Here is a 9,222-nt window from a genome sequence, read left to right on the forward strand (position 1 = left end):
TATTCTTATTTATTTACATTCTTAACCACAATGTGACAAAAAGCTCCCAATGTATATGCCGTATGATGGGCAATGAAGAGATACAAGGAAAATCATAGTCAGAATATTTGTATTCTCTATTTTCAAGAACAAACCCACGGTATACAAACTGGTAATAATAGTGTTTGTTTAATCAGCAGAAATTTGTATGGCGTATTACAGTTTTCAAAGTGCTTTCCATATGTATTTCATTTACTCATCACAAGAGCCCTACTTAAGGTGGATGGGTATAGCAATGTCCATAGGAATTTGGGCTCTGGGTTCTAATATGCCTAGATTTAAATTGTAGCCTGAAATGTATTAACCCCACAACCTTGAGCAAATTAACCTCTCCGTTCCTTAATCTGTGAAAGGTGGTAATAATATACGCCTTAGGCTGGGTTCTCCAGAGAAGCAAAACCAGCGAAGCATATATACGTATATATGTCTATGTGCATGTGTGTGTATGTGTCTGTGGGGAGAGAGAGAAAGATGTATCTCAAGGAAATAGCTAATGCTGTTGTGGAAGTTGGCCAGTTCCCGAAGTCCATGGGCCAAGTGTCAGCTGGAGGCTTCTCCTGACTCATGTGGCTGCAGGGGCTGACGAACCTAGAATAGGCAGGTCAGACAGCAGGCTGCGGGTTCACAGGGCTGTATAAGCCAGCAAATCTCAAATTCAGCAGATCAGGAGACAGGCTGCTGGCTCAAGTCCCAAGAACTGGAGTCAGATGATGATAGTCCAGAAACAGGAGCCAGAGCAAGCAACTGGCCTCTGCCAAAATGTTTATATATATATATATATATAAAAATGTAAGTATAAATATATATATATATATATATTTGGCATTGGCCACACCCCCAGGGGAAACTCCCCTTACAAATGATTGGCTGATCAGATCAGATCACATCATGGACGTGATCATACTATATCATGAAATGGGTGATAATTACATCAGATCACAAAATGTAGGGTAATTACACAATACATAGTACCATGGCCTAGCCAAGTTGACACATCACATTAACCATCACACTACCTTACAGGACAAATGTGAAGATAGCACGCCATGAGCCACTCACAGGTGTACAGTAAGCACAAGTAATAAATGTTAGAGGTCCTTGCATTATGTATAATGAATTGCAGTTACCAGGAGTTAAAAGAAGGGCATGAGCTGTGAGGTAAGGAGTGGAGCCCAGGTTTTCTGATTCTAGAAGCTTTCTTTTTATCCCCTCAGAAGCTCAAAGGGTAAGATATATACTTTTCAATACCTAAATCCTCCCCCGCAATACCCTTGGTTGAGCTGAAGGCCCCTCGTCTTCTGTATCCCCTCCCTCAGGGTAGTAGTGGTACAGTGCAAATGAACTGCCCTAAGCGTTGCCAAGTTGGGCCGCAGACTTCAGCAGTGCAAACCCCAGCCTTGGCCCCTCTTCCGCTCCTTCAAAAACTTCGTCACAAGCCCTGTAAGAACGTTCACGGGCCACCTTGTTCCCGGCCAGAACCCGCCTCCAGGCACAGGGAGAACGACCTCGAACCCCATTGGCTGTTGCCCGAGGCAACCAAAGACGCGGTGGGCACGCGGGGGCCCCTGGCCAGTATTTAAAGGCTGCGGCGACCCAGCGCCACCTCAATCCGGCCAGGACGGCCACCGTGAAGCACCTGGGTTGAGAGGGAGCCCCAAGGTAACGCGTAACCCCTGCCTCCCTAGTTCCCAACCCGCGCCTCGGCAGAGGCAGGCGTGTGTGGGATCCGGGAGCGGGTCTCACTGCGCGTTGCCCACCAACACCTTCCTCCCCCACCATCCTTACCCAGCCCCAGTCCCACCCAACCCACCTGGGCAAGACAACCCAGGTGCGAAGGACAAGAGATTGCGACGAAAGAGCGGAAGAGGGGGACCTCCTGGAGAGAAAGGTGTGATCCTAGCGGCAGGCACGTGGCACTGAGTGGAGAGACACAGGTGACAAGACTCTCCTGAGGGTCGGATCTGGCCGAAGTTGAGGACAGCTTCTAGGACATTACCATTTAGATCTTTCAGGGCTTCCTGAACCATGAACCAGACCGTAGACACAAGGGAGGACCCTCTTAATCTGGGTGGCGGCTGGGCGTCCTCGGTCCCGTTACGCAACTGGTCCTCATCCCACCGAAGGCGCAGGAGCGCGTCGATTTACAAGCGGCGATACCGTTATGGCCCCAAGGCCGAATATGAGCCCCCGAGGAAACAGCCGAAGCAACAGCACGGCCCAGACCCTTGGGGCTACCCTCCTCGACAGCCCTATAGGGCCGTGTACTCCAACCGGGGGCGTTGGGGAGGTCCCTGGCATCCACCCCCAGCGGAATTCTGGAAGGCCCCCGGTCGGGTGCAAATGATCCGGGTGTACGGCCTGCAGCCAATCTGCCTTTGCTGCTGCTCCTGTTGGCACGGACCCCGGAACCCCAGCTGGATAAGGCCCTCTGGCAGGAAGAGGCGATGGGGCCGCAGGGGCCGCGGCCTGCGCCGCCCCCCTCGCCGCTCCTTCCCGAGGAGCCCGCCGGTGGATCTAAGCATGCTGCTGCGGCCAGTCAACCTGTATGGGTGGCGGGCGCCCGGCATGCGCGCGCCGCGTAACACCACCCAGTTCATCATGAACCAGATCTACGAGGACATGCGGCAGCAGGAGAAGCTGGAGCGCCAGCAGGAGGCGCTGCGGGCACAGCAGGTTCAGGCGGGCGGCCCGGCCTCCCCAGCGGCCTCCTCTGCAGGAGATGCGCCACCCAGAGGCGGCGAGGAAGACGCAGAGCTGCAGGAAATTTTGTACGGCTTTGTGCAGAATCCCTCTCTAGTGTTCAGACCTGCCCCCACGGAGGAAAACCGGTCTCCCACTCCGCAGCAGGTGGAGGAAGAGGAAGAAGAGAAAAACGATAATGAGGAGTGTGAGGAAGAAGTGTGTGATGAGGACAGTGAGGAGGAGGATGAAGAGGTGGAGGGTGAGGAGGGCGAGGATGAAGAGGAGGAGGCCGAGGATGAAGAGGAGGAGGCCGATGGTGGAGAGGAGGAGGCTGATGGTGAAGAGGTGGAAGAAGCTGACTATGAGGAAGAGGAGGGGGAGGAAGAGGAAGATATAGAAGAAGAGGAGAGGATGGAGGAGGATGACCAGAGAGAGGAAGAGAACCATTTGCCTCTGGAAATGCCTTTATCAATTCTAGTAGGGTCTGAAGAAGAAGGAGAGAACTTTATAAATTGTAATTATTTCAGCCCAAAGCAGATGAACCCCGAAGTGCCACAGGAAACCCTCTTCATGGTACAGGACATTAACTATTAGACACCAGGAAAGGGATTGAGGAGTGAAATGAGACTGAATTGAGGCTAAAATGGATTAGCAATTTATTAAAAACTAAATGCAAAAGTGAGTTCCATTAATAAACATACGTAAGCCCCTTCTTTGGCTATTATAAATTGTTCGAAAATTGATGTGTTTCGTTTATCACCATGGGTGGCGGAGGGGTTTATATTAAATATAATTAAATTGGAAATGATTAAAGGCCAACTATTTTATTACTAAATACAGTTTCAATATTTCTTTTTGGTATTTTCCACTCTATAGACACTTGAGGTTTTTGTTTTGTTTTGTTTTGTTTTTAATTCTGGCAATGCTGCAAAAAAAAAAAAAAATTTGTAACAAAGGTATACCTTATCTACTTATTGTGCTTGGAATCAACAGATCTTTTGACTGCCAAATGCTTCAGAAACACATGAAATGGCCCTTGAATGTCCTCCAGTGCTCTTGACGTTCTAGCTGAAGCCATTTGAAAATGCCTGTTTTTTTATTTTTTAATATATTTTTCCTTATAGGTTTTGCACCTTCAGAGTTCATTTTTGAGGGTTGTGTTTGGTAACCGCATTTGCAATCTCTTGTAGCATTGCTCATTTATATTCCTTGTTCCACAGTGCTATGGATCTTCCTCAGAAGAACAGGAAGTTGCTTCTGTGGAACTGGTTATCTGCCATGGCCTCAACATTCCATAATCCATGCATGGAGAGGATTCCCCATGGTCAGAAGTCAACCTGTACATCTAGTTAAAATCCAAGGTAACTGCAAACAATGGAACATTGCTTAGATTTTGAAGACCGGTTCCTGGATATATTCCTTGTTATAAATTCAGAGGAACCATAAAAATAGGTTTTGCAGAACGGATTTTTTTTTTTTTTTTTTTTAAAGATTGGCCTTTTGGGAGTAGAATATCCTATTTTGTGTGTTTCCCATTTTGTCTCCCTTGTAAAGGAGACTAAAACAAAGATGGGTGTGAGCCTGTGTGAGCTGGTTTTTGGTGAAGTTTAAACCATCACCCAGGGAGAATACATCATTCAAAATAATGCCTTTCCTACCAACATTTTTAGGAGGTAATAATGCATTTCTTTCTAGGAACTTAAGTCTCATAATTTGATAAAACATTCCATACATAGCATATTCCTGGAATATTCATACATGAAAAATTTGAACCTGCCTTCTCGAAAATTACATTTTGTGACAAACTATAGTTTGAATCACAACTTAGCATTTACTTCTCGAAGAGAAGACTGTAATGGTGATGCCTTACCTGGATGTTGAATTTACTCAAATATCTCCATATATGGCATCTTTTGAGGTGATAAGCTTAAGCTGTAAAATTAAAAAAAAAAATTGATTAAAATATTAACTCTAAGTATTCTGCTTCTTGTTTCTTATTTAAATATCAGAAGACCAATCAGCAATACCTCAGTGGCCAACAGAGTGAACAGAAGGGAGAAATAAAACTGACACAAACATTGTAGGAATTTTGAAATTGCACCAGACCCTCCAAATTATAGCAGTGAATAACCAAACGTTAAATTATACTCTAAGAGATCATTACTTACTACAAGATGCATTTCCGAGTGATCACAGTAAAAGTTTAAAATTGGCCATCCGTGAGATTCTGTTGCTGTTATAACACACATAGGTAAGAGGAAACCAAGAATCCTGTCCCTGATACAGATCAAATAACCCCTAGGTCAAGGTTAGCTATGTTCTTATTAAAGTCATCCTTTCATTTAGGATTGGGTGTCTTCACAGTCGCATGTGGACAATATGCAATTTGTTGCTGCAAACAATTCTGTTTTTAAATAAATTAATAAGTTCAGCACCCATTAGTTGACCCCATAGTTACAAACCATTAGCCCCTAGTCCTTGTAAAGGATAAAAACATGAGCAACAACTCAAGAAGTTTGCAGTCTAGTTCATAAATCCTTTTTCAACATATATCTACTGAGCCACCAGGTGCCAAGCACTGTGAATGGTATTGACAATACGGTGGTGAACAGGCAAAATCCCTACTCTTATGTTGCTTACAGTTTAGTAGAGAAGACCTTAAATGAAGAGTTAGGCAAATTAGTCACTACAGCTATTGTGAAGGAAACGTATTACTGTGAAGCATATCCCAAGGCAACCCGAGATTGAAGCTGGGGACCTTTACTGTGGGCAAAAAGCATCATGAATCTAAAAGCTCAGAGCTGGGAGGAACTTGGTGCTTTTGAGGAGGAACTGAAGTCAGAAGCACAAAGCGATCTGAAGAAGTGACCAGTGAGAAGTGAGCGATATAGGCAGAACTCATATCTGTCCATTCATGCCCGTGCTATCTATACCTTCTGAAACAGATACCAGCAAAAATTAATAATAGGAGAAAACTATTAGTGATTGATGGTTCTCTACCTGAACTCATTTTGTTAGCCAGACGTTGTGATGTTTCCTTTCTTTTACTAATATGAAATGAATAAGCCTGTCCTGGGACAGAGGTGGTCATTCTAGTACACCCATCATTACAATTTTAAGACAGAAAGCTCCCGAATTACTACCACATAGTAAAAGAGTTCTAGGGATTATTGTTTAGCATGATTGGAGCTCCATAGTTTTCAGCTCTTATGGAGAACCCCTGTCATTTATTCAGTCCAGTTTGATGATTTAGTGGAATTGAAAGTGTTAGTACAGCACAGAATAGACCCAGGCTTGGGTGGTGTGAATGGATAAGCACTCAGCTATTAGCCAAAAGGTTGGTGGTTTAAATGCATCCAGAGGTGCCTTCCAAGAGATGGAGCTACTGAAAACCTCTGAAACACAATGGGTCACCATGAGTTGGAATCCACTTGATGGCAACTGGCTCAGTTTTGGTTTTTAAGTTTTAGAGGTAAGTGTACATTTGGAGAAAACTCATGATTTTCAAAACTTGGTACCAGAAATCAAGCTGCAATCACACAGTTACAATGAGATGCCACTGAACCATTTACTTCAAGGGCAGAGGTATTTTCTTTCTGTCCCTTGTCAAAAAAGATTATAAACCTTAATGTTAAGACGGCCTAGTCTTGTTAAGCATCTTTGCTGTCTTTTCTGAGGTGTTTTTATACGTGGAGTTTCTGATATTTTCATCTCCTGGTGACTGACAGCATTTCTTGATTTGTCTTGATTTCTTTGTCTCTACAGTAATGTAAAGGGATTTTTCAAGGAAAATATTAGCCCTAAGGATTATAAATATCCTTGACATTTAGAGATCAACACTTAGTTCTGAGTACTCATTCATAAAATTTTATAACATCTGTATATGAAGAAGAAAGTGTTTCTAACATGTTTCACTCATTACAAATGAGTTACAAAAAAACCTACAGATTAGGGGAAGTAAATGATACAAATATCACACCATAGACAACCATGGGGCAGAAAAGTATATAGGACTAAGAAAATAACTTTACTTTTAGCAGCACAATAACTTTATATAAGCACCTAAGCTGTTTGTATTCAGACAAGTTCATTTTAATGTAATAAAAAAAAAATAACACTTGAAAATTACCCTTCATACTTCCAAATCACTTTGGCCTTGTTATCTGAATATTTAAAGCCAAATCATACTGTGGATGTGTCTTAGCTATTTTGGAACTAGCGTTCTGCATCTATTTGCTGTTTGCCAATTAATGAACCATAGCCAAACTTCAAGGTCAGCTGATGGAAGAGAGGAAAAGAGTTTAGGCATAGGGTGGGAGACCTGGATCCACGTCTTGGCACTCCTGCCTTGGAGCTCTGAGAAGTAGCCACTTGCCTTGAGTCTCTGTCTCCTCAAAAACGATGATCATACTCCATTAATTCTTGGGCCTATTGTGAAGACCAAGTTAGCCAATATTTAGGAAGACTTGTGTTATAGACAATAAATCACTGTTAATCATTATACACTTACTTACATTTTATAATCAGGTTTATGAACTCAGTTTCTGAATATTGGATAACAAAGCCCAGAGAAAACTCACCTCATGGCAATTTTGAGATGTCCAGATATTTTAGTTACAACTGAACCAAGCACAAACCAACGTGCCCTTGAAATGTTTCTTTGGTTTCTGGTGAAATAGTGTGCAAATGCAATGATCTGGTGTCTTGCTATTGAAAATATGGTCCATGAACTAGCGTTATAAGCACTACCTGAAAGCTTATTAGAAATACAGAATCCTAGACTCCCCCCAAATCTGGTGAATTAGAATCTGCATTGTAACAAGATCCCTAGGTGATACGCATACATATTCAAGACCTAGCAGCATTGTGGTTTAGAATTGGATTCATTGCAGACGTCTCATGGGAACTTAATGATAAAGACTGTGGTTTGTGGGCATTTTATTCCTCTCCTTTTTACCCCTTCAGTGAGGGAGGAACCCCTACCCTAGGGAATCCTTTATGAGGATGGCTCAACTCACAACACCTGACACTGGACAGATGAGATTGACAGCAGTTTATTAGTCACATATAATCACACACCATGGGAAGAAGACATAGCATGCTGCAATGTTGTTGCATTCAGCAATAGAGTGAGCAAGCAAGGGCTCTGGGAGGCAGACTGTGTAGTAACAAGAGGGTGGGGTGACCCCTGGTCCCAACTGGATGATGTGATATACTAATTTGAATAATTCTGTGAGATGGCAGAGTACCAAAGCCTCCTACTCAAGGATAAGCAGGCACTACACTTGTACCTCTGAAAAGGAGGATTGTTTTGACTAGGGACTCTTATCTAAGGGAGCAGAGGCGGAGGGTAACTTGTGGTTAGGCCATTCGAGGCCCTCCAGTTTTACCAGATGTCAAGGCAACGTTTAATTAAACCTAAATTTCAGGCCTTACACTGCAGTGGATTAAAAACTTCTATTACTTACTACTTGTGTGAACTTGGGTATGTTACTGAAATTTTGGCTTTTCATTTTCCTCTCATGTAGTGTGTAATTCATGGGCTTAAATAAGGTCATAAGGATTAAATGAGCCAATAGTTACCAAGCACTCAGAAGAGTAACATTCTGTAATTACTACTCATCATAGCAATGAAGCCTCAATGGCACAATGGTTAAGGGCTTGGCTGGTAACAGAAATGTCAGCAGTTCATGTTCACCAGCTGCTCCACAAGAGGAAAGACCTGTTAATTTGCTCCCATAAAGATTAAAGTCTAGAGGGGAGGGGGCCAAGATGGCTGACTAGGTAGATGCTACCTCAGATCCCTCTTACAACAAAGACTCAGAAAAACAAGTGAATCGATCACATACATGACAATCTATGAACCCTGACCAACAAACACAGATTTAAAGAGTTGACCTGAGTGACAGAGACCGAGAATGAACAACTACGGGGAAGCAGCAACCGTTTTCGGAGCGTGGAGCCAGCGTCCCAGTCAGGTAACCTTGGCGCCAGGCTTTGGACTGGGCGCAGGGGAGCTGAGCACAGCATCCTGTGACAGCGCAAACACGGGGTGCAGCCCTACCCCCCTGAACTGACCTCGGGAGGGGGACCAGCTGGTCAGCGCAGGTGGTGTGGCAACGCGGCTGGCAGGAGGAGAAGTCGCCGGGAGGCAGCGACTGGTTTTGGAGCCAGGAGTGCAGCGTCCCAGCCAGGGAACCTTGGCGCGGGGCTTTGGACTGGGTGCAGGGGAGCTGAGCACGATATCCTATGACAGTGCAAACATGGGGCGCAGCCCTACCCCCCCGAACTGACCTCGGGAGGGGACCCAGCCGGTCAACGCGGGCAGCGTGGCGAAGCGGCTGGCAGGAGGAGAAGTCCCCGGGAGGCAGCGACTGGTTTTGGAGCCGGGAGTGCAGCGTCCCAGCCAGGGAACCTTGGCGCGGGGCTTTGGACTGGATGCAGGGAGCTGAGCACCACATCCTGTGCTGGTGAAAACATGGGGTGCAGCCCTACCTCCCT

General features: G+C 44.7%; 1 protein-coding gene across 1 annotated transcript; it reads left to right on the forward strand.

Moving 5' to 3' along the window:
* Positions 1-2,064: 2,064 nt before the first annotated feature.
* CCER1 (coiled-coil glutamate rich protein 1) lies at positions 2,065-3,999 on the forward strand. Its single transcript, XM_003405612.3, has one exon. It carries the CDS (start codon positions 2,065-2,067, stop codon positions 3,313-3,315), a length of 1,251 nt encoding a protein of 416 aa, XP_003405660.2. The 3' UTR covers positions 3,316-3,999.
* The last annotated feature ends 5,223 nt before the right edge of the window (positions 4,000-9,222 follow it).

Source organism: Loxodonta africana, chromosome 4, assembly GCF_030014295.1.
Source record: "Loxodonta africana isolate mLoxAfr1 chromosome 4, mLoxAfr1.hap2, whole genome shotgun sequence".
Classification (NCBI taxonomy): Eukaryota; Metazoa; Chordata; class Mammalia; order Proboscidea; family Elephantidae; genus Loxodonta; species Loxodonta africana.